Source organism: Eschscholzia californica, unplaced genomic scaffold (genome assembly GCF_041429995.1).
Source record: "Eschscholzia californica isolate CP2 unplaced genomic scaffold, dmEscCali1.0.p SCAF_4, whole genome shotgun sequence".
NCBI lineage: Eukaryota > Viridiplantae > Streptophyta > Magnoliopsida > Ranunculales > Papaveraceae > Eschscholzia > Eschscholzia californica.
Genome location: NW_028238461.1, coordinates 40,251,063 through 40,276,495, shown reverse-complemented (window position 1 = coordinate 40,276,495; position 25,433 = coordinate 40,251,063). Strand labels below are relative to the sequence as shown.

Below are 25,433 nucleotides of genomic sequence, written 5' to 3'. Positions count from 1 at the left end.
TAAAATTAAAAATAAAACATTAATTCCACCTCATTTCCCTCTCCACCACACATGTCTCTCCACTTCACCTTTCTCTCTCTCTCTCCACCTCAACTCTCTTCCCAACTCACCTCTCTCTCTCTCCTACTCACCCCTCTCTCCAACTCACCATTAATGTCTCCGACAGAAGTCAATTTTCTGCCGGCGACCTTCAAAAAAAATTTTTCTCTCATCTCTCTCTAAATACTCCGGCAAAGGGGGCTTCCATTCACCGGAGTGTTTAGAGAGAGAGAGACATGAGAGGAAAAAAAAAATTTGAAGGTCGCCGGCCGGAAAATTTTCCAGCCAGCGACTTTTGTCGGAGAAGGTTATGGTGATGATCATCAACAACTTCAATTTTATAGGGTAGTAAGACAATCTTGTAAACAATGGTTTTGTGGGACTTACTTTTTACCTAATTTCAACTACGCGACAGATGAAGGAGATGGCAATGAATCTTGTGTGATCTAACGGTGATGAGCTTAACTTCACCTTATGAGTTTGACATATTTTTTTGTTTTTTTGGAAAGAGACAATGATATTCATTACAATGGCATTGATGCATCGAAAAGATTCGATAAGTATGATCATTTAACCTCTTTTAGAAACGGGCCTAGAGCCCAACTAAACAACGATCTAAAGTCAACTGGTCTACGAGCCTAAAGCCCAATTAAATTACTTTATTTATACCTTTAATAACCCAAGTTCAATAAACCATAGATTCCATCTCCATTGTGAATCGAACCTGAGATCTCTAGGATTTTGGAGTTTTTGTCAACACTATTAACCACTTGGGCAACCAAATGTTAACGAGTTTGAGATGATTGAGTCTAAATTTTTTTTTAAAGAGATATTTCCTTTTTAGCCGCTACATTGTGACCAGCTTCCTTTCTAACCTTCCGTTTTTTGTAATTTTAAATTTAATTCATTTTTGTTAACACCGTCAGTTAACTATAATGGTTAATTTTTTTATTTCTATAATTGTCTTTCTTAAAATTGATTTTTTAATTCAAGATCCCCTTTTAATATGGATCAATTCTCAAAAAATTCTAACCTTTGTAGACCAAACTAGGGGCCAAAATAGAATTCACTTGTGAAAAAAATTAAAACATTAGACAGCTCATCTCTCTCTCTCCTCCATTTCATCACCTCTCTCTTCCACATCATTTCTCTCACCAACTCATTATCTTCTCCGGCAAAGGTCGGCAAAGGTCGCCGGTTGATAAAATTTTCCGACGACCTTCAATTTTTTTTATTTCTTCTTCTTCCTTATCTCTCTTCTCTCTTCTCCCAGACGGCGAATTGAGGGAAGAGAGAGAAGAAAGAAGAAATAAATAAAAATTTCAAGGTCGTCCAAAAATTTTACCGCTGGCAACTTTCGGCGGAAAAGATGATGAGGTGGCGAGAGAGATGATAAAATGGAGGGGAGAGGGAGGGAGAAATGAGGTGTCTAATGTTTTTAATTTTTTTTCTTAATTGAATTCCGTTTTGGCCCTAGTTGGCCTAAAAAGGTTGGAATTTTTTTTTGGAAATTGATCCACATTAAAAAGGGATCAATTTTGAATTAGAAAACACTTTTATAAGAAGGGCAATTACGAAAACAAAAAAATTAATCATTAAAGTTAACTGACGGTTTAACAAAAGGGAGTCAAATTTGAATTTAAAAAAATAGGAGACCAAAAAAGAAGCTGGTCACAAAGTAGGGGGCCGAAAAGAAAATAATTCTTTTTGAAGAATATAAATTCTTATTAATTGAGAAGGTAGAAATGGAAAGAATTTATAACTTTATCTGAATTATTAGGAAACTTGTAAGAAAAACCCAAAATTAACTCATACAAATCTAAAACGCGTTCTTCTATCGGTCCCAAATTCTTTGTGATTTTATAACTAAAGAGTCAAATTCTGGTACCATTCTCTATTGAAAATGGAAAAACGAGTGCACCAAAAGAACTTCATCATTGCTTGGAAAAAATGGTAGATTAGTGGGTGCCAAACTAACTAATTTGGTTGAGGTTGGCATTGACTTGTTAGGTTTTCAGAACAAAAAATTACTTTGTTAGGGGACAGCTTTATGGGACTCGGTGCCTATAATTTACACTTTAATTAGAAACTAATTAACTTAATGACGATTAAGTAAATAAATATTTCAAAGATCAAAGACTATCTTTAAAAGATAATATAATTAAGATAAAACTTATTCTAGTTGAATTTCACTAATTAAGTTATTATCAAGCAATATTAAGCTTTCCAAGTTTAAGCAACAATATATTTGTATATATAATCAACCCCACAGGTTTAAGTTGAAATTCTTTGTTTCTCTCCTTCATTTGCTTCTTCTATTCATGTGTATAAAGAAAGAGAGGGGAGAGGAAGAAGCAATTTTTTTTCGACGGGGGTGATTTTTACGTACGCAAAGTCTGAAGTATTTTACTATATTACGACTCGGTTCTTGTAAACTCTGTTTACCGATTGCAACCAGGTATTTTCTACTCATACATTAGTTCATTCGTTCGTTCATTCATTTGGAACATATGTATGCAAACACAACCACAATATTACAAGAATGAGCCCTCTTTCGATGCTTCAATTCTATTGAATTAGATCAGGTTGGTTGAGCTACAAGAACATCGGCGGATACGAGTAGAGAGATAGCTGCCCAGGAGATTCACTGTACCGATAGTCATACTATTAAACTAATAGACAGAGGTCTTGATTTCTCGAACCAGCCGTGTTGGGTTTCTCATTATAAATGCATTTTCCTAGGTGTAATGATTCAAGTCTATGATTATTATTAGAAAAGAAAACTCAATCCTTATTAGATTTAAAAAACTACTGGAGCGCAATAAAAATTTGCTAAAAATTGTGGTTTTTTCGTAGGGACTTTCACCCTTTTATATTTTATTGAAATGATAAGTTTATTTTTCTTCCTCTTTTGTTATTTGTTTTCACTTAATCCTAAATTAATTGACCAATTAGTTATAAAGTCCTAATTTTGTCTAACTTAGATTGTGGATCACAAACTAATGGTTGACTCACTTTAGTTGTTTGGTAATCAAATAAGATTTGGGTAAATTTTATATTATTCGAAATTTTTTAATATGCTGCTCAAACTACCCTATATTATTAAAAAGTCGAGCTACCAAGTCGTTTTACATGTAGTTGTGCATCTATATAGTTGCCCGTGATGCTATACAATCAAGTAGATTGCGCAAGTACCGAAACTTGCAGCACCCACGTATGTGACCAGTATGGTTGAGACACTGAGACAAATGAAGAGTTATTTTCTTTTAGATGTCTCCCACAAGGCCACAACTCATCCGATTACACGGTGAAATAACATATTGTCCAGCTTGATCACGCGAAAAACAAGTAGGTTATACATGTTTAGTGTAATTGTGTAACTTGTATTTTCCAAGTTGTGAGTTGATGCCTCTCATCAAAAAAAAAAAAGTTGTGAGTTGATGTGCAATCAAGCAGGTTGCACAAGTTTATTGAGCAAGTTGCAGTTTATGTACTAAAACATTGATTAGATGCTAGTATCAGTCTTCTTCTTTGTGGCTAATGTGTACTAACCAATTTAGCATACAGTTTTGGAGAAACATTTTGATGAAAATTTGACGCGGAGAACTCACTAGTAAAAGAAGTTACGACAAAGATGGCGTGGACTCGTGTAAAGAAGCCACCAGCAGCAAGAATTAGTTCAATCATCTTCATCTTCGTACTTTTCTCTGCTGTTTATATGTATTCTCGTTGCATCGACTCCGTTAGTATTTGCTTCCTTCTTTCTACAATCCAATATCAATAAAACTTCACTTCTACAATCCCTAGTTGACATTTTCATTGCCTTACTCCATTTTACTTTTGCAGAATATATTACTACAGACAGGTATAAAATCAAAAAATAAGACGAAAATGCAGCTTCCAGTACTTAATTGCTCATCGATAAACAAAAATTTGACGTCGACCCAAACTTGTACATCTACAAATGACCATGATAATCTTGTTGGAAATTGGGAAATGCCATCTAGTTTAAGAAATAATGTTTGCCCAAATTACTTCAGATGGATACATGAAGATTTGAAGCCATGGATAGATAAGGGAATAACATTAGAGACTCTAAACAGAGCCGAAAGAACCACCAACTTTAGATTAGTAATTGTTGATGGAAAAGTGTATATGGATAAGTATAGGAAATCTTATCAAACAAGAGATGTTTTTACTATATGGGGAATTTTACAATTATTGAGGAAGTATCCAGGGAAAGTGCCAGACTTGGATTTGATGTTTGATGCGGGCGATAGGCCTGTAATTAAATCGGTAAGCGAAGGGCAATCATCACCGCCATCGTTATTTCGTTATTGTGGCAGAGATTCTTATGCTGCTATCGTCTTTCCCGACTGGACTTTCTGGGGTTGGTAAGAAATTTTGTAGATTATGAGTTGTTTTTCTCTAGGTAAGAGAGTGAATGTTTCGTTCATTTCGTGTTTTTGAAAATTATGAGTTACTATTGCAGGCCAGAGCTAAGAGTAAAACCATGGGATACATTATTGGAGGAACTAAAAGAAGGAAACATGAAGACCAAATGGATGGAAAGAGATCCTTATGCTTATTGGAAAGGAAACCCAAAAGTAGCTGAAACCAGGGAAGATCTCCTAAAATGTAATGTCTCTGAAAAACAAGATTGGAATGCTCGTGTCTACGCCATGGTAAATATCTTTATTAGTTTATCCGTTATCTAACTTTATCTTGATTTATAGAATTTTAATTGCACTAAGTTCGAACATGTGACGCCCCAAGTCTTAACCGTTATTGATATTGTCCCCACTTTAGACACCTCAAGCCAAAGTCCATAGGTACGGGATTTTGTTCTTGGTGAAGGCTACACTGGTATCAAAGCCAAGGACAGTTCTTCACCGAGGGTGGAGGAATGTGATAGTCTCACTTCGCTCGCGAGAGTATCCGGAGCCTGACCACAGGTGGACGCTCAAGCTTGGTAAGTGTCAAACCCTTTTGAGTGGGCTCGCGGAGCCTTCGCCAAGAACAAAACTCATACATGTGGGCTTGGACTTGGGGTGTCAAAAACGAAGACGATATCCTTAACTGCTAAGGCTTTCGGCGTCACAAAGCATTTGAGTGTCTCTACTGTGAAGACTACTTAAGATCATCTTACAGTATCAAAAAAAAAAAATTGTGGTCACTTCAATCATTTCATGCTGACAGGATTGGGATAAAGAAAGACAGCAGGGTTTCCAACAATCAAGCTTAGCAAACCAATGCAAGCACAGGTATAAAGCATTGTTTTGTGTATACTTCATGCGTAAAAATTCGGAGAAGAAAAAGTGAAAATACTTTCGTTTGTGTAAGTATAATTTATATGTCGTTTCATATAATTTATAATTCATTAGGTACAAGATTTATATCGAAGGAGGAGCATGGTCAGTAAGCGAGAAATACATTCTGGCATGTGATTCTCTCACTCTATTAGTAAAGCCTCGCTATTATGATTTCTTTACGAGGAGCTTACTACCCTTGAAGCATTATTGGCCGATTAAGGAAAATGATAAGTGTCGATCAATTAAGCATGCGGTGGACTGGGGAAACGAGAACAAACAAAAGGTAAGTCTATTTGTTTCTTATTTTCGCGTATACATATAACATAAACGATCTATGTTGATGTGGCATCAACTTGACCAAATACTTTGATCATTAGTTGTTTCTTAAAATCTTCAATTAGTATTGGGTGGATGATCTCTTTGGTCCTAAAATTTCAACAGGCTCAAGAGATAGGAAGGACAGCAAGCAACTTCATTCAAGAGGATCTAAAGATGGACTATATATATGACTACATGTTTCATTTATTGAATGGGTATGCTAAACTATTGAGATTCAAACCTACTATACCTCCAAATGCTGTACAAGTTTGTATGGAGTCATTGGCTTGTCAAGCACCTAAACTTCATAGAAATTTTATGATGGAATCAATGATTAAGTCTCCTAGTGACACCCCTCCTTGTAGCTTACCTCTTCCTTTTGATTCACCTAATTATCAAGCTTTTCTTAAACAATATGAGGATTCTATTAAACAAGTAGAGACTTGGGAAAATCAATCTAGGACATAAACAATACAACTAGTTCTTCACACTCTTATGTATGTGTAGTACATCATCTTCTTTAATATATGTAGTATCTCATTTTTGTTTATCTATCTTACCTTATGTCTATCTTAGTTGATGAGTTATATGTTTTTCATCAGAATTCTATTAAATTTATAGAATACATTGTCTTTAACGTGTTTGGGCATTGATTATAAGATTTCTCTTTTTGAAATTAAAACTTGAAGTAGTTAATTTAAAGGAATTCAGTTAACACAGATCTGGTTGTAAACCCCTAATTTGCCTCGTCAATTAACAAATTTAGAGAAAGAAGAGAAAGGGAGAGAAAAAATGTTAAGTCTGAAGGTAACCAAAGAAAGTTGCCCTCAGGTGACCTAGCAAGGAAGAAGATATGAGGTAGAGACGATGTGGAGGAATGAGAGAGTTAAGTGTAGAAGAGAAACAGAGATGATGTCGATAAAGAAAGACACAAGATTACTTACAGTAGTGCAACAAAATTGTTTCGGAACAAAACAAACTACTCCAGATTTATGGAGGCCGAAAAGGCCAATTGATTATAAATTGGTGTACATCAACTGCTTCCTATCAATGTTTTTGTTAAATCGGTTGTTGATACAGTTTATAAGACAAAGAATCCTCGAATACGGTACAGGATCTGCGAAAAATACTACACTTACATATGATAAGATGTCAATATCAAGATGGTGTCAAAAACACAAGTACCTTTTTGATATTTATAACTCTTTGTTCCTTGTTAGAATTTTCTTTTTCGACATGGTAACTACAAAAGGAACAGGAGAACAAACCTAGAGTTCCAAATTGACTGCAGCAAAACTTCTCTCATTTTCAATCTGGGATAACTAAATCCTGTTCAAGTGATCGAACATATGAGCAAAATTGAATTCGTTAGTTCAAACTAAAATATGATTATTCTCCACAAAAAAACAGTAACTCGTTTCGCGTAATCACACATTCTATTAATATGTAGGAGCTTCTGTTTCCTATCACTGAGTGGATCTTCTGTCTTCAACACAAAATTATGAACGTAGGAGTAGATTCTCAAATGTCAAGTATACCCTCAGGCTTGAAAAACGCAAGGGTCGAGAACTTTTCCTCTTCGTTAAGCTGAGCAAACCACCTCCTTATAAGATTGACATAAGGGCCAGTTCCATTTTTATCAATACAAATATCTTCTTTGTTCTGAATGATTTGTACAAATTCTACTTTCAGAAGACCAATCAGAGAATAAACAGCAGAAAGTTGTCCAGGATGGTTGGATTTCTCTGTGGGTGTCTGGCTGAAAAAGGAAGACAAGCTAGATCGAAGTTCTTCAACTCCCATCTGCTCAGACCCACTATCGTCAATTCCGAGCCTGAGAAATAGAAGGATGAAAATCAAAATATATTAGAGTCAAATGCAGTTCAACGAAGACAACATTTTTTTAATTGACCTCAACAAACCACCACTTGGTGTGCGTGGAATAAACAAATGCTAAACATGGAGGATAATCAAAGAAAAACACAAGGGAAATTACAAAAAACAAAGACAAAGATACTATAGCTTTGTCCTGTTATAAATAAACGGGCTGGAGCTCCTGCTACTGTACCACCCCCAAGAAAACGACTTCAGATTTCAAAATTCGGTTTTTGTGGATGTTAAGGTGTACCGGCCAGTACGCATGACGATATGATTAGTGAGACCAGATTGCGCAGGGAACAGTATAAATAGAATTCTTTAACAATAAAAGATACAAGTAATAATAATAATAACCGAATCTTGTTATAATTGTTTTTTAAATGAAGCATGTTGTAATCCTGATCATTGACTAGAATTGCTTAGAAGAAAAACCCACTATAACTGATTATATTCTACTAGACATGCACTGTTTTGTTTTACTACTATGACAGGTTGTTCAGGAAATCGTCATTTCATACTCCGGTAATATCACGGGTACTGTTCTACAGCCTAACGTGAATAGCAACTACTTCAGACAGATCAACATTGTGAAAACAAATACCTGATAAATGAGATCAATCAACTTACCTCCCCAACTGACCAAGAAGAATAATAATGGCAGCTGAAACTTTTTCCGACACACGGGATTCCGTCATCTTTAGAAGTTGAGGAATAATCTCACTACAAATCCACCTCCAACTCTAAGAACAAATACACAAAAGATAGAGTTAGATAAGTAACGAACTGATTGTGCAACGAAAGTAGGAACCTTGAAGCAAAATTACATCCTATAGGGAGAAAGGAGCAGGAAGAACCACAACTTAAAAAAGATAATACAATTGGGAAACAGAAAATAGGATGTCGACCAGGGAAAAAAATAGGCACACAAATCAAAATGATTGACGTTTATTTTCCGGGTCGTGTTAGATCTACTTCCTATTGGGTGGCTTATTCCTACTGCATATCTAAAATACAGGTGCCATAATCAGTTCCGTCTTTTAATTGGATAACATCTCGTTTTGTGATTGCTCTCCTTTTATTTACCAGTAGATTGAATTCAGGTTCATGTTGGCATGTTGCTATTGAAGTCGGTAAAGTTTTTCATTGTTTTTCGAACCTAACATAATCAAACTCTGTAGAAGTTGAACCTATGACATTGGGTTTCAGACAACCACTCTCTAACAAGCTAACAAGTCTCATAAGCAGAATAATAAATGAAGGATAATATAACTAAGCAATCAGGAAGCTGAAGCACATACCATAAAACGTGATACAAGCTCAACCAAAGAAATAATGTCATCGAAGTGATGTGTCATCCGGTTGACAACAGAATCTAATCCAACAGTAGCAAGGTCTCCCTCAAAGTCTATGTCATTGTCATGTATACACACTTCATGCCCAGGCCTCCGTACACCTCTTGCCAAATTTTTAGTCCCTGTGAGAGAATAGGTATGTAGCTTCTCCAGGAGCAACAACAAAGCCTTATCCACAGGAAGCACACCTTCTGAGAATTTGCATTGGGAACAATGAGGAAATTGAGGTTGACCTTCACTTGCAGATGAGAGATCCGAAATACATCCACTATCGACCATTTCATGTCCTCTCTCAAGAAGTACAACTATAGATTTAATAATAGTCATGATCAAACTGTCGCTGTCGGATGAAAAATATTGTTTTCCACATACAAAAGCAAAAACATGAAGCATTGTCAGAACAAAAAACGAATCTGGTATGTGCTTCCTGATGATATCATATGATGCTTCCCGTATAAAATCAATGTAACCCATTGCTGAACATATAGATGCTAGTGTAATGCTTCCAACCATTAACTGATCAATTGTAGCTGTTTTAGATGATACAGAAATAGTTGTCCCATTAACAAGGACAACACTCCCTGAATCACAAGGGAAACCCGATTCCTGGCATAACTCGTTATAAGACAGAACTCTTCTATCGATAAGGAAATCCTGCATGAGACTAATCAGGACATCCATTCGGATTAACTCCACGAGCATCTGCTTCGTTTCTGAATCAGCTATCACTGCAAGAGAAGAGTCCACAACGTTTTCGGTTATATAATAGTACCGATTACTTAGAAGTTAGAACCCCATAGAGTAAAATGCAGAATTATTCGAAATGTAAAGAAGAAAAATTAGAGGTGAGCAAACCTTCTTGTATATGTGCAGCAAAGGACTCTGGACCAAGATAAACATCTTCAGTCGAGTAGTTTTCAAGTTTCACTGAAGTTACCACAGAAATGTTGCAAAGCAACAAAGAAACAAACACACAGGCTCTTTCCCTGGAAGATCAAGAAAAAAAAATTTCAAAAGGCATAAAAATAACAAAAATTCATGGATAAACAACTACCAAAACTATAAAAGTATGCATGTTCATAGACAGGAAAGAAAGGAAATTGATCGCTTACTCGGGTAGAAGATCCTGCTCTGTTGCAAGGGCAAGCAGAATTTTGCGTGCAATCCAATCTGTCTGAGAATTCATTGATATCTCAGAGATGCAAGAAATAGTGGCACGAATTATCCTAGAAACGTTGCTTTTGCCCATCATAGTTGAAACAACAACACAACAATTAGAGATTATCTTGTAATTAGATCCACCATCCATTGCACAGAAAGTTTGTTTTGGGATCGGGGTTGCTGCAGCAGACTCCATGACATGATGAGCACAAGTTCTTCCCTCATCTGTAGCAATATGAAATTCATCTTCCTTATTGTTCAGTTCTTCAACAGAGTTATCAGAACAAAGATTCACTGGTGGCCCTCGGCAATCAGTAGCACTGGAGTTTTTAGATGTCAAATTGTTTGAGTCAATTTCCATGTCAACAGTTTTGAAACGGCAACAGTTGACTAAATTGTCTTCAATAGTTGCCAATTTGCCATATACGTTTCCCTCTAACAAATCATTAGAGCAATCTACTTCATGAGATTCTAGGTTATGAGAGTTGATTTCAGGAAGAGTAGGTGAGAGGGGCATTTCTATTGCTGTTCTGTACCTTTCCTTATCGGCTGGGTTATCCAGTTCAAGAGTTGCCAATCTACCATTTACATTTCCCTCTACAAAATCATGATAGCTACCCAACGAGCACAGATCCAGGTCAGGAGAGTTGATTTCAGGTAGAGAAGGTGAGAGAGGCATTTCTATTGCCTTCTTATACCTTTCCTCATCGGCTGGATTATCCAGCTCAAGCAACTTCATGAAGTCCTCAATGCCAATGTCCTCGAAACGTACCCCTGATATTTCACTCCCCCTAAAAGCACCAACCAATTTGTCCTCACCTGCCTCAATATTCTTTGGAAATTGATTGGCATTTGACGCAACTTGGGTGCAGACATTTGCAGAGTCACTGACTTCAACTCCTAAGTTCTGTGAAGGTTTCTGTGTACCAACCTTGGTATGTTGTTCCGAGACGAGTTGCTCTTTCTGGAGTGTTGTTTTCCTTTTTCTGGATTCATGGTTCTTGACAAATAGACCATCAAGCAATGTAGGAACTTCCCGTTGTCCAATTTTTGGGGCGACAGACTTAATTGCTGATGGCAGACAGCTCTTCAACATCACGTCCTGCACAACAGAGAGCTTTCTATCCATATGCTTCAGGAGCTTATTATCCCGACGCATACAACCATCACTTTCTACTGTATTGTGGGACCTCTTCTTTTTCCTGGCTTGTACAGGCACTTCACCAAAGACATTATTTTCTTCATGCCCGTATGAAACCAAACGTGCACTTGCCATTTCTTTTCCAGCAGGACCATTAACATTGTATTCAGCTACAACCCCGACATTTTTGTCATATCTCAGAGTGGTTATTTTCTCAGATAATCTAAAAATTGTTTGCACATTCTTTGAGTTCTCTTCTGCAAATTTTGATGATGTGACAGCAAGATCGCCTCTTTCCTGTGAGCCCACCAATGTTCTATCAGAAAAAGATGTTCTAGTAGAATATTTTGCAGAGGTCCGTGACTTGTTTCTGTCAGAACCTCCAAGCAGAGACTCCAATTCAGAACTAATACCTGAGCTCAGTTTGGTACAGCTCCCACCTGAATTATTGCCCTTCCAGTTTGTATCATAAGGCACAAAGGAGTTGGATATCTGCAAATTAGATATGCCGGCAGTCAGTTAGCAAGGAATAACAGGAGACGTGATGTGATGTGCTTTGACAAGCATACGCTTTAGAATAATGCTAACACCACCCAGAAACGAGTAAAAGTTTCTTGATTCAGAGAAAATGTGAATAAAAAAATTATAAGTTTGTGCAAGAAGTACTCAAGGAGACTGAAGAAACCAACCTTGGCTGAAGCATCATTACCTTCAGGGCTGTGAGAGAAACTACCATCTAGTACGTTAAGCCGGTGATAGAAGTGGAATAAGTCCTGTTTTAAGCTACATACTTCTTGATGCAATAAATTATTTCTCGTTTTTTCAAGCTTCGCCACCTTTTTAGCATGCTTTACATGCATTTTTTCCAACTTCAGTTGTTCTTTTAGAAGCCTCACATCTGCACTTGAGGCTTTTATGTTGAAACCAGAAAGCCCAGTGTCGCCCATTTCCAATCTATTAGCTGACATAAATTCTTGAATTTTCTTTTGCAATTCCTTATTCTTTTGTCTCTCCTTCTCCAACTGCTCAGAAAAATGATATCCTTCAGATTTCTCATTCACAGCTATTTCTAAATCTGGCCTATTAGCCTTAGGCTGCTTGACTACCAGCCTCACATGTGCCTCTTCCGAATGGGCAAGATGCATAGTTGATGTCATCTTCTCCAGCATCTCTTTTTGCGGCAGTTTGTCCTTCTCCTCTTCCAACTGCAGAAACAACTTATCTGACTGATGTTTTTCATTCACTACCTCTTTCCCCTCTTCTTCAGTGCGCTTCTTCTGCTGGTCTGCTTTCGCCGTTTTTGCATCTGCTCGTTTCTTCTCTCTATCTGCCCTCTTTTTATCAGCTTCAAGGTCTTTCTGTGTCATTTCGTTCTTTGATCTCAACGAAACCAGCTCTGATTTTGCTTGACTAGCCTCAACCTCTAAAGCTTCCAAACTAAGATTAGATTCATCCACCTTATTTCTTTTGACGTCCACAAGCCTCATTTTTGCCTCTTTAGACTGAGCAAGATGCACCATCTCCGTAGTTCTGTTTGATGTGATCTTTACCTCCATCTCCTTTTGCAGTTTTCTGTTCCTTAGTTTCTCTGCCTCCAGCTGCAGTGATAATTGATCGGACCGACATTTTTCATTCACTGCCTTTTTCCTCTCTTCTTCAGCGCACTTCTTCTGCTGGTCCGCCTTTGCTTTTTCTGCACCTGCTTGTTCCTTCTCTTTATCCGCCCTTTGTTTCTCAGCTTCAAAAGCTTTTTGCGCTACATCGTTTTTTAATTTCAAGGAAATTAGTTCTGCTCTCGCCTCACGAGCCTCAACCTTTAAAGCGTCCAAACTAAACTTAAATTCCTCTAACTTATTCTTCTCGACAACTTGCAATTTCTTTTGTTCTTCGGCTTTAACATTTTCAGCTTTCATTAACTTCCGTGCTTCTGCAGTTTTCTTCTTCTCAGCCTCAACCTTCTTTTTCTCAGACTCTACTCTCTTTTCCTCAGACTTAAGAAGCTTTTTGAGATGATTAATTTCTCCCTCCCCTTCTGAAACCCGAGTTTGCAGCAAATCTTCATTTTGACCTCTCGAACCCACATTTTCTTGCGAAGAGGATATTGTTGATCTCAAATTCATGATCTCATTCTCCAACTCAAGTCTGACGGCAGTTTCTTTAGCTTTTGCCTCTATCTCTGCAGACACTCGACCTTGTTCCTTCTCTAACACTGCCAATATAAAACCAAGTAAGTTGTCTTTTATTACATTAGCACCAGTCACCCCAATAACTTTATAAACTAAAATCAAACTCATCTTCCTTATTCGAAAAAGTCAAAATTTTACTAAATTACACAAATGGGTGGAAAACCTAATTGAACTTTTAACTACTCATACTCCAGGAGTCGCAGATCAAAAGAAAAATAAACAGATAATTGAACTATTGACACCTTTCGGTTTTCTTCAAAAGAAATACGGAAACTAGCATAAATTGTGTAAGAGAAAGTGTCGTCTCAAAAGATCATATCTTTGACATTAAATAAGCAACAGAAGAAGAAAACAAAACCTAAATTCGGAACAAGACTAATACAGAATTTAAACGCACTTACATGTAGTGATGCTAGCATTTTCAAATTGAATATTATTGAGTTTACTTTCAAGAATTTTAATCGCTTTTCGAAGAGCACATCTTTTCTCCTCTGACTTCCTGAATTTCTCTTTGAACTAGTTCACACAATGATTAACAGCAATGAAGAATCAAAGATGAGTTTTAACCAAAACGGAACAAAATAAATATATCAAAACGTGGTCATATCACAGATTACATACAACAGCACAACAAGGGTTTAGCGGTTCTTCCGCCATTGCTGCAAGAAAATAGAGAGAGAAAAGTTAGGGTTGCAACAATTTAAGAAGAGGAAGAAATGGTGAAAGCGGATGATGAACTGATCAATACGTTGTGGTTTAGGTTTAAGGAGTTCTTGAAGTTGAGTAGTTTTGGGAACTAATGCATGATTTGTCCGCCACTAAACAAAATCTAGAGCTATCTTGGTTGTCCCTAAAATCTTTCAACAAAAGTAAAACCGTATAAAATCTATCAACGATGAATCTCACGTTTATGTAAATTTTCTGACTAATCAAATAAACTAAACATGAATCATTTAACAATGTCAATCAACAATTAAAATCAACTAATGAACTAAATTTGAATATATCTAAGATTCACAACTCAAATCGACAAATGAACATCATCTAATTAACAAATTTTGAACTTATATAAGATTCATAACTCATGAATCATAACCATGAATCGACAAACGAAGATCAACTAATTGAAAAAATTTGACCTAATCTGACACTCTAAACTTATAAGAAAGTAACAAATCTTAGTTTATAAATCATAATCATCAATCGATTGAAGTCTTTAATTTGCAATTTCTAACCTTGAAGTAGTCTTCAAATAAAAACTTAGTCCAAAGAGGAACTTCAGTTAAGCTACAACCTAAACCATCTTTACAATTCTCAAAGAGACTCATCAATTTCTTGATGAATTTCTTAAAAGGGAGAGCAAACTTATCTCTAAAACCTGACGAATGAGGATCAATAATCTGTTTCAGTCAGACCATTATGATTTACAAATTACACATCAAAGTAGTTAGAATCAAATCAAGTATCGTATACTCACCAGAAATCTGAGTATCGCCAATGTTGGAGTATTTCAACCGAATTCTTGAGAGAGAAACTGCAGACTTGAGATAAAACCCTAGATGTTGTCCACTTTTCTTCTTGAGAAAGATTCGACTTGAAACCCTCACCAGAAATCCTTGAGAGAGAAAGAGGAGATTTAAGGTAAAACCCTGGTTGGTAGTTGCTCACTTGCTCGGCTTCTTGCTGTTGTTGATTTCAGAAAACTGAAATGGTGGTTCTATAAGCGCTCCTCGTTCTTCTGTTAGCAGCGCCTCTTGAAAGATAAAATCCAAAGGACATTTTATGTCTAAATGGGGTGCTAAAGCAATTATAGTGGACCCTCCCTTTCCTGCCCGCCCCCAAATTAAGATAAAGTAAGCGAAATACCCGAACTGTCCCTAATGTTTTAAATAACTTTCAGAGACCGTCCCAGGCTGTATCCTGGTGGCCTGGGTCGGACTTCACATGGCTCGGCAATTGGTAACCGTATCAATAATGATCCTCGTGAAAGAGCAACTAAAAACCAATCATAACAACACCCGACCCGCAACATGTATAGTAATAGCTGAAGTTTTCAAATAGGGTTGTAAACGGTAACTTATCGCATCGGATATAAGCATATCCGTATCCGATATCCGATAAACTATCTGATGTCCGATAATCATCCGACGGTTAATATATATCAATATCTGAATCTGAAACAAAAAAGAAAATTTATATTTTAAGCTTATCTTTTTAACCATTATATCTTAAATAATGAATCTCAACAATCCATTTTATATATTTACTAGCAAGTGTCTTTGGCTACTAATTTTTTCTGTAAGCTTTTCATTTTTCTTGATGAAATGAAAAGCTTTTCATTGACTATGTTGTTAAATGATTGGGAGTTGTTACGTGGTTCTCCTATGTTTCCACCTTATGTATTGTTTCTCTTACGCTTTCATAGCACAAAGTTAGTAGATATTTTAGATGGTGTTTGTTGGGTTTTCCAAGGGGTATACTCGAGTCGAGTTAAGCTGAATAGTAAGATGTTCAAGTTCGGTTTATGTATTTGACTGTTTGCTCGTTCGAGTAATTGTCCACTTGCTCGAGTTAGACTCGTATAAGTTTGAAAGAGCTCGAGCTCGCATAGTGTTAAGCTCGTTTATCAAAATACTTCAAATTAAAACAACTTCCTAAATTATCAAAACACTTAAAATCATCATTTGTCAATAATAATGATTAATGATTCATATTCCAATAATCTTTTACTTGCATCGTTTTAATCTCGTTTATCAAAATATTTCAAATTAAAACAAATTCCTAAATTATAAAAACACTTCAATCATCATTTGCCAAAAATAATGATTGATGATTCATATTCCAATATTCTTTTAATGGTATATATTTCATGTACAAGTTTCAATACTAATATGTAATTATGTACTACACTATTATAATAGTATGGCAAACGAGTTGTTCACAAGTAGCTCGGGATACACAAAAGAATGATAAAGTTCGACTCCTTTACATAAACGAACATGATTTTGGGCTCGTGTGTTAACCTCGTACTCGTTAATCTTTGAGTCAAACACGAGCAATAGTCGAGCCAAGCTCGAGCATCTCGTTAAAAGCTCGGCTCGAATACACCCTAGATAGTCGACCCAAGCTCGAGCACCTCGTTAAAAGCTTGGCTCGAGTACACCCCTAGGGTATCCTCCTAGTGGGAAAACCTAGTTTGGTTTGGTCTACTAAACCAAATTCGGATCCAAGTTATTTTTTATGGGTCTGTGGAATTAGGATTAAGGGGGAGTCTATAAATACTACCCTTAATCTTATTGAGAAGAAGACAACACAATTAAAAACGGACAAGAGGAGAGGGAAGAGAGAAAGAGTTCTGCCGAGAGAAGGTCTGCAACAGGGGCTCAGTATTTTCAGCACATACCGTCTTCGGTGTTTGGGAAATCTGACGGTGAGATCTTCTCAAATTGAGCTGAAATTTACAGAGGTATTCCTGACTTATTTATCTAGTAGTTGGACAGTTAGATTGGTATTTGGTAGATAGAATCCTGTTTGAGATTGATTCTTTTGAAGTCTGAGTCTCGGGTTTTATTCTATTGAACAAGGAGGGCGTAATTTGTAACTCAATTGCTTATTATAGTCATCCTGTTTGTTTTCTAATGGCTGGTGAAAAGATACTCAATCATTGACCGACGGGTCATCTGTTGGCTTCATCAGTTGTCACGACAACTCATATTTTTCAGCTGGTATTAAACTAGATGAAAATAACTATTCATTATGACATCAAATTATTGAGATGAAAGTTGCTGAAAAGAAAAAACATGGTTATTTGACAGGTGCTTATCCTCAACCGGAAAGAACATCATCGGAATCTCCAGCAGGTACATCTAGTGTTGCGGCTTTAGCTACTTCAGGTATATCACGCGATCTTGTAATAGGTCATAGATAATTGGCACTGGTGCTACTGACCATATGACATTTAGCTTTGAAAGTCTACATTCCACCAAACCATCTAGCCAAATCCATATTATTAGTGTTAATGGAAAAACTTCTCTTATACTTAGAGAAGGGTCTCAAACACAAAATACATATAGCTAATTATGTATGCATAGTATAAATTTCTTCGTAATATCAATTAGTATCAATTAATATCAATTAGTATATAATGTCTTTATAATATATAATATCAATTAATACCTCTAACTTGAGGGGTAGTATCAATTAGTATAAATTAATATAATATCAATTAATACCTCCAACTTAAGGGGTAATATCAATAAATTTATTTGGTGGAATCAGATCTTCTCAGATTGAGCTGAAATTTACAGAGTCTCAATTAGTATAAATTAGTATATAATATCTTTATAATTAGAGTATAAAATAGTATAAATTTCGTAGTTTCCATTCTTTTATATTTTTTTATAAATACCCATTGTAACACAACTCTTAATCTATCAATGAAATATAATTTTATTTCAGACATTAAATTGTACAAAAGTTTAATAATCAAAGAGTTGTTTTCCTCTCAACCCAAATCAGATACTAAGCTTCATTATCAAATATGAACAACATATCCTCATACACTCTGTGTAGTGTTTAGTAATTGTTGATCTTCTTTAATTCTTTCGAGTAAATCGGACATTGCTTCTTTAGTCAGACGAGGATCGATAGTATCGTAAACGCCAATCTGTTTTAACCTGCAGGTAAGAAAGAATAAAATAAAATAAAACCCAATAAGCTAAACTGAATATCGTAGTTTTAATCTCGCAAAAACGAGGTTAAGACAATAACGTTATTGAGCGTTGGTTTATTTTTTACGATAGTGGTCCAATCAATCCCTGTTGTTGGCATGTCAAATTCGGCCACCAACAGGTAAATAACCTAATAATTGGAGAAATCAGTTTAGTTAGCAATGGAGGAAAAAAATACATTTGATTAAAAACGATTGTATTGTACCTTCTTCCTTCGTACTCCTCCTTTCATTAAGGAGCCTAATTCTTGTTCCCAATTTACTAGAGCCTCAATGACACATTCGTAACGACAGACAAGACTCACTAAAATTTAATAAAATGTTACTAGAATGAGATAACAGAGTTACTTACATATATAATGTACATATATATATATATATATATATATATATATATATATATATATTAGGGTAGGGCACGAACACTTGTATCAATCAAATGTTACGAAATTTATTGTCATATTTTATTGAGAGAGAGATTTTTATTAGTTATTATTTTTTTGTATTATTTTTTTGTTTCTTTTCTCTTAAATTAGTTATTATTTTATTGAGAGAGAGATTTTAATTTCTTTTTTTAACCCTTGAAATTTATTTTGTTTCTTTTTTTTCGTATATCCCGTGCCCTAGGCTATGGACAGTAGTATCAATTAAATGTGACGAAATTTTATTGTTATATTCTCGATACCCTCATTTTTTTGTATTATATTTTTTTTTGTTTCCTTTTACTTAAATTAGTTAATATTTTATTGAGAGAGAGAGAGAGAGAGATTTTAATTTCTTTTTTTTTTAACTCTTGAAATTTATTTTGTTTCTTTTTTTTCGTATATCCCGTGCCCTAGGCTATGGACAGTAGTATCAATTAAATGTGACGAAATTTTATTGTTATATTCTCGATACCCTCATTTTTTTGTATTATATTTTTTTTTTGTTTCCTTTTACTTAAATTAGTTAATATTTTATTGAGAGAGAGAGATTTTAATTTCTTTTTTTTTTAACTCTTGAAATTTATTTTGTTTCTTTATTTCGTAAATTAGTTATATTATTTCTAAGAAGGATACGGTTATTATTTTTTAAATAGGTAAGTTTATCTTTACGAAGGACAATATTTTAAATTTTGAGAAGGACTCCTATCCTTTATTAAAAAAGGGTGTTTGTCCAAGTCAGCGTTTTCCCTTCTGTTTTATTATATAGATTTACCTAGAGACTCCCTACTTTTTGACCAGCTTCCCGCGTTTCCCCTACTTTATCAATAATACCGAGAAGACTCATTTTTTTCCATTACCGTTAAGTGTCCGTTATTCTCTCTCCTCCACCTCATCACCTCTCTCTGCCACGTCAACTCTCTCGCCACATCATCAGCTTCTCCGATAAGGTCGTCGGCCGGTCAAAAATTCCGACGACCAACCGACGACCTTCATACTTTTTTTTTCTCTCTCCTCTTTCTCTCTCTAAACACTCCGGCACCAGATCTGTTTGCAGACCTTCAAGGTCGGTTAGAACAGACCACTGGCATGGGCTTTTAGGAGCGCCCATAAAGCAGAACTCGTGCGGGTAGACCAGCAAGACTTGTAGATTGACTGATTTGACTACAATAACTCTGGTTTGTTTTGTCGTTTGTATCGTGAAGTCTTTATCACGTGCTAACATTTTCTCTGTGGACGAAAAACCCCTAATGAATTAAACTTAACCCATATCTTTGACACCTCAGAATTAAACTTTTACTCTAATTTTGCATTTATCAGGTGTTTTTAAATCATCTCAGTCTTCATACTGAAAACCCATTCTCTCTCTTCTCAAACTCCATGAGAAAACTGTGAGAAACACAGAGAGAGAGAGAGAGAGAGAGAGAGAGAGCTCTAGAAGAGAGATCTAGAGAGAGAAAGAAAGTGAGGATGGGTATGGGAACAAGCACATTCTTGGTCAGATGGATCAACTTTCTTACAATGGTAATCATTTTTTTTTTTTCTTTCCCCCCACCACTTTATTTATCTCTTTGCTTGTAAATGTTTCTCCTATTAGATACTAATCAACTTGTTTAAGTATAAGATACATTGTTGGAAACTTCTTAATCACTATTCAATTTCTTTCTTACTTTCTAAAAAAACAATTAACTACTTTTTTGTATCTATTTATTTTCAGTAAATGGAATGACCTTTTTCTTTTCTAATCATTCCTTATAGGTATTTGATGTTTAATATTGGGGTAGTTTATGACTCTCTAAAAGATTAACAAATTAACAGCTCAAGATTTTGTCTATCATTTTCATATTCATCCACAATAAATGAAATCCCTTTTACTTTTGCTTATTTGTTCTTCATAATAGTAGTCTGTTTTTTAATTTGCTGCAAAATTAGGAAGAAAATGTAAACTTAAAGAGGATAGAATAGTCAAAATGTATTCAGTAAGGACTTTCGGGAATGCTACAATCACTTAGGGTTTGAATCAGAATCTTGCTCGATGAATTATAGTTATAAGACCCGTTCTTATCTCTAAAAGAAAATGATCGCGGTACGAGCATTACCCAATAAAAATAAAAAAATAACACACTGATAGAGAGATTTGAACAGTTGAACCATAACCATAAGGTTTAGTGGTATATGACAAATTTGTTGTCTTTTTATGACAATACTGAGAAAAACTATTGGTTTGTGGAAAGATCTGTCTTAAACTTTGAATTATTTGTTTCATTTCATAAATATGTAGTTTGTATTTCTAAAAAATTTCATACTACAGCTATTAGCAGTAGCTATCGTCTGTTTTGGGGTATGGATGAGCACTCATCATGACGGTTGTCGAAAGTCCCTTACCCTTCCTATTCTAGGCGTAGGTGCTTTCATACTTCTCATGTAAGATTTTCTACCTCATTTGTTCTCAACACTTACATTTCAAATCTCGTTCTTCCTTCTATGTCTACACTAAAACTTTGATATGTTCTTTTCCTCAGATCTTTAATTGGGTATTTGGGTGCGTATAAGAACGTCGCGATATTACTATGGATCGTATCCTTCCTCAAGAATCTCTTGAGGCTTTGAGCTTTTTCTTGAATTTTTCCTTGTTATATTAGAAAACACATTAGATTACATTCATGCTTTCCTTGACTACAAACTTGCAGTATCTGGCAATATTGGCCTTGATCTTGGTGGGAATACTAGTCTTCACAGTCTTAGCGTAAGTATTTTTGGTGCCACAAATTGAGGCTTCTTATTATTTATTCTTAAGGATTATGTAGACTATTATTCTAAACAATGCCACATACCGACTCCAATTCTTGATCTATCATATGTATGTAATGTGCAACAGCAATACGTATCTGATATGGTGAGTTTAGATTTTAGAAAGCCAGAAAAAAAAGGCACTGCCACACAGTATACATTTTCTTGTCATAGTTACCAGGTCCTTTAGTTGTTGAAAAGCTAGGAGTATTAATATAATGAAATCAGATTTGTGACTTATATTTCTTACCGTCCTGAAACTCAGAACAATGGTAAACTAAAAGTTCTCTCTGAATAATATCAGAGGTATACGAGTGAAACAATACTATAACATGATATTATAATAGAGAATTTTATCCTGGGAGGCAAATCGCATTAATGTTGGTTCGAAATATAGTGCGACTGTTGTCTCAAGAAAAGAGCGACCTACTCGCCTTTGTCATTTACTCATTCTGTAATTTCTATTATATTATTTCAAAGTTGATTATATATCCTATTATAGTATTTTGTCACTCGTATACCCTTGATATTATTCAGTAAGAACTTTTAGTTTATTATTTTTCTGAGTTTCAGGATGGTAAGAAATATAGTCAGAAGTCTAATTTTATTATCAGTACACCTAGCTTTACAGATTTTACTTACAATTATACCGTATTGTATTAGACACGAAGGAGGTTAACTTATGGTAAGTATGTGCAAGTATGCAAACTTCACAGATTTCCACATTTCACTCTCCTTTGTTTAACTCAAGTAAATTGGTTTTGTGAGCAATGTACTGTTTTGGTCTGTTCTGGAAAAGAGAACTGGACAAACCTACTAGGGTCTGTTTTGGTCTAGAATCCGAATCACCCGAAGAGGGTTCTGTTCCAGAACAAAACCTTTTTGTTCTGGACCTTGAAAACACGATTTCAGACCTTTGTTGGTTGAAAGGTGAAACAGAATCAGTTAGGACCGGTAGTCACAGTAATAATATATAGTTGATTACTCCAATCTTGATAGTTGGTATTTGAATCTCAAAGGTTGAATCTTGTCCTCCAATATACTTTAATAAGACCATTCCTTTCACTTTCGACCTAAAAAACACTTGCCCATCTTACTGCGACTATCGCAGTGGAGTTTCAATGCAATTCATCCTTATATATTTGCTTGTATCATGAAAATTTCGTTTGAATGATGTAGTCTGCTCATCATAACAAGAAAAACCTGGTAATTTCTTCTGTTTACAGGTTTATTATAACGAACAATGGATCTGGTCATATGGTAGCCGGTCTAAGGTGGGTATCCATACACTTCAGATGACAACTACTACGTTTATATTTTATCTTACCCTTTAAGCTTTAACCACTACCATCTTTCGCAACTGAAAAGGTTAGGAAGAAAACGAGATGAGCTTCTCACAATTGCGAAACTTCTTGTTGTACCAGGTATAAGGAGTATCAGCTTCAAGATTACAGTAGCTGGTTTGTAAAACATGTAAGTCATCTTCCCTTTTACAGAAATCTACAAAATTTTGATTTGAAAGTTATAACTATCTTGTTGTACGATTTCTTCTCAGTTGAATGACACCCAGAACTGGAAACACTTGAAGAGTTGTCTTGTGCACTCTGCTGACTGCAATAACTTGCCAAAGAAGTACAAGGTCTGCTTTTTCTATATTTTGCACTTGTAAGTTTTTCTCGCTTCCATTTTGACTGTCCATTTTCAGTGCAGACCCTTAGAGAGTATAAAGGGGCAATGCTGACCCCAATCGAAGCTGGTTGTTGTCGACCACCATCCGAGTATGCCCTTTTTCTTGAGCTTTTGAATGTTTAAGTTTTACTTGAGCCAGAATTCTTCTCCTCTTTCCTAACAATTGTACCTGGACATTAGGATCTTTTTTAATGTGAATACAGATTTATTGGTTTGATTCACTCTGTAGCTAAGGTGGAGACTTGTCACAGGCCCGCAACCTTAGCCTCCCTATCCTCACTCAACATCACTCATGTACCTACAAAAAAAATACATAACAACACCATTAAATCATTAGCCCAGCCGAAGTAATACCCCCCAAGTAACGTGATATAAAGCATATTTATGAGATGAGGCAATTGAGTGTTTGCCCGGAGGAAGATGCCATCTTTTCATTTTATTGCCTTAAAGGTCAATGTATAGAATGGTGCTTCTCCAATGGTCGTACTTCTACGAATGGTAACTTTGGGAAGTTAGCAAAAAGAACGCAGCATAACTTCATACTTCTGATGCTAATAGAATGATATTCTTCAGCATTAACGTGGTTCGTGAAGCTTCAGCTATATGTAGCAGCTTAAGTTCTTAAAGGCCCTGTTTTATGTCAACTAATATTTTAGTTTTTTTAAAACTCATAGGACCAATCTATATTTTGTTCCTGCTCTAGTTGAGCCATTTTATCTAAATATCTAATTTCTTTGGTGTATGTAGCTAGTCGTTTGATGAATTGAGCCTTATTACTATGTTTATGGATTCATTTTACTGTTTTTATAGGTGTGGTTATCCTGCCAAAAATGCTTCTTACTATGACCTCAGTTTTCATCCAATCAGTACCGCGAATGACTGTAAGCTTTACAAAAACACCCGAGCTATCAAGTGCTACAACTGTGACTCTTGCAAGTAAAAAATTTAACTTCCATCTCCTGTTTTTGTCATTATATTTTTCGGCGATGTACCTATAATGCATCCAATAATCCATTTGCTTGTTCTTTCAGGGCTGGTGTTGCACAATATATGAAAACTGAGTGGCGAGTGATTGCAATATTTAATGTGATCCTATTTGTTGCTTTGGTAAGAAATTGTTCGTAAAATTTTGATAAAGGTCAATTATTATTTCATTTTAGACTAAAATGTCAACAAATTGGTCAGAAGACCCAATTTCCCATGGGTCTAAGTTAATTAGACATGTCAATATTTTTGTAAAATTGGGCTCCCTGTGCAAATCGTGCGAACCTACGAAAACTATGTGAATATCTTACACACTATATACGAACTAGTGCAAGTCTTACTCTGTCTAATCACTTGCAAGCCTTTCATTGGGAGAGGAAGCCTAAGAAAATGGATGGATCTATTTTGACAAAAGAAAATTTGGCCTAGCGAGTTTTTCCCAATTTTGCCTCATGTAACCTAGATACATGAGGCAAAATTGAATGATTTTACCTATGTAACCTAGATACATCTTTTTGCAATCTTTGTGTCGTATTGGACAATGTAACAGTAATTGGTCCTAAGTTATCAGTACACAAAACTTAACGGGTTAATAACCCTATACAGCCGTATCAGCATTTTCTCTTGCCTTCTTTGACACCTCTTACGGTATGGGATACCGGTACTCTTATTATTAGCCATATTACATAGAAATTCACCTATATAGACATAATGCCATCATGATCTTGCCTTTTCGACTAGGACCAAAATGGTCATGCATTTGCTTCTTGAGCTGATTAAACGACATGTATCTTACATTCATAGATAATGTTGCTTGTTTATTTTGGTTTGATGCTAACTCTAACTTGTTCGTTATGGTGCTGATTCAGTCAATAGTTTACTTATTGGGTTGCTGTGCAAGAAGAAACGCTGCAAGGAATAGGTCATCCAAAGTTTGAAATAAATCTTCAGAGCAACAGCTGAGAGTTGGCTTATCAATATCTTCAAAAGTGAATCCAGTTTAGACAATAGGAGTGGACAACAAGAAGCAGTAGCCGCAAAAGTTAAGAAAAAAGTTTGTAACTTGAGCGTTGTGACTCGTATAATCGTATTGAGAGGTTCAGATACAATATGCAAACTGAGATTCAATTTTGAGGAATCCTTTTTGTGTTTTTTCTATAGCAGAATCAAACTGAACTTGAACAGAACCTCTCGAGATAACATGGAACTGTAGAAGTCAAACTCGTAAATGGAGTAATTCTAGGAAATGGGTCGCTCGAATGTGTAGTAATATGTTTAATGTACACAATATATTGGATATGGTTTTTTACTTCGTGTGAAAATGAAAAAGTTCGATCTTTTTTTTTTTTGCAATCTTTACCTTCAAAATTCCTGTTCCTAACGCATTACCAAGATAGTGCTCTTGTTCAAAATATTTCTTTGTCACTCTTTT

General features: G+C 35.5%; 2 protein-coding genes and 1 pseudogene across 4 annotated transcripts; 2 read left to right on the top strand and 1 right to left on the bottom strand.

Annotated features, from left to right (window-relative positions):
• The first annotated feature begins 2,320 nt into the window (after positions 1 to 2,320).
• Positions 2,321 to 6,218, top strand: LOC147544667 (uncharacterized). Of its 2 annotated transcripts, none has more exons than XM_086637214.1 (7): positions 2,321 to 2,497; positions 3,607 to 3,781; positions 3,886 to 4,433; positions 4,532 to 4,724; positions 5,239 to 5,303; positions 5,424 to 5,634; positions 5,793 to 6,218. In XM_086637214.1, the coding sequence occupies exons 2-7, from the start codon at positions 3,674 to 3,676 to the stop codon at positions 6,135 to 6,137; spliced, it is 1,470 nt and encodes a 489-aa protein (XP_086493340.1). In that variant the 5' UTR covers positions 2,321 to 2,497; positions 3,607 to 3,673; the 3' UTR covers positions 6,138 to 6,218. The 2 variants fall into 2 exon arrangements, with proteins under 2 accessions (XP_086493340.1, XP_086493341.1); XM_086637215.1 differs by having other exon boundaries at positions 2,331 to 3,376; positions 3,470 to 3,781.
• Positions 6,219 to 6,841: 623 nt separating this feature from the next.
• Positions 6,842 to 15,150, bottom strand: LOC147544666 (uncharacterized; annotated as a pseudogene). Its single transcript, XR_015223214.1, has 10 exons — positions 14,865 to 15,150; positions 14,009 to 14,046; positions 13,789 to 13,903; positions 11,891 to 13,410; positions 11,615 to 11,693; positions 10,012 to 11,498; positions 9,755 to 9,885; positions 8,846 to 9,627; positions 8,175 to 8,287; positions 6,842 to 7,503 (listed from the first exon to the last, which is right to left on the bottom strand). The product of XR_015223214.1 is annotated as an uncharacterized LOC147544666 (transcript).
• Positions 15,151 to 19,814: 4,664 nt separating this feature from the next.
• TET10 (tetraspanin10) lies at positions 19,815 to 25,354 on the top strand. Its single transcript, XM_086638150.1, has 11 exons — positions 19,815 to 20,062; positions 20,850 to 20,962; positions 21,061 to 21,115; positions 21,229 to 21,284; positions 22,555 to 22,602; positions 22,753 to 22,801; positions 22,884 to 22,967; positions 23,039 to 23,106; positions 23,828 to 23,953; positions 24,049 to 24,124; positions 24,871 to 25,354. The coding sequence occupies exons 1-11, from the start codon at positions 20,009 to 20,011 to the stop codon at positions 24,937 to 24,939; spliced, it is 798 nt and encodes a 265-aa protein (XP_086494276.1). The 5' UTR covers positions 19,815 to 20,008; the 3' UTR covers positions 24,940 to 25,354.
• Positions 25,355 to 25,433: the final 79 nt, after the last annotated feature.

What these genes read in the sequence shown, in the direction of transcription:
- LOC147544667 (XM_086637214.1), top strand. Translation starts at nt 3,674, where the DNA reads ATGGCGTGGACTCGTGTAAAGAAGCCACCAGCAGCAAGAATTAGTTCA. An exon ending in GCAAACCAATGCAAGCACAG is followed by an intron (nt 5,304 to 5,423) that starts GTATAAAGCATT and finishes ATAATTCATTAG; the next exon opens with GTACAAGATTTATATCGAAG. An exon ending in GAAACGAGAACAAACAAAAG is followed by an intron (nt 5,635 to 5,792) that starts GTAAGTCTATTT and finishes AAATTTCAACAG; the next exon opens with GCTCAAGAGATAGGAAGGAC.
- TET10 (XM_086638150.1), top strand. Translation starts at nt 20,009, where the DNA reads ATGGGTATGGGAACAAGCACATTCTTGGTCAGATGGATCAACTTTCTT. An exon ending in CTAGTCTTCACAGTCTTAGC is followed by an intron (nt 21,285 to 22,554) that starts GTAAGTATTTTT and finishes TTCTGTTTACAG; the next exon opens with GTTTATTATAACGAACAATG. An exon ending in CATATGGTAGCCGGTCTAAG is followed by an intron (nt 22,603 to 22,752) that starts GTGGGTATCCAT and finishes TTGTTGTACCAG; the next exon opens with GTATAAGGAGTATCAGCTTC.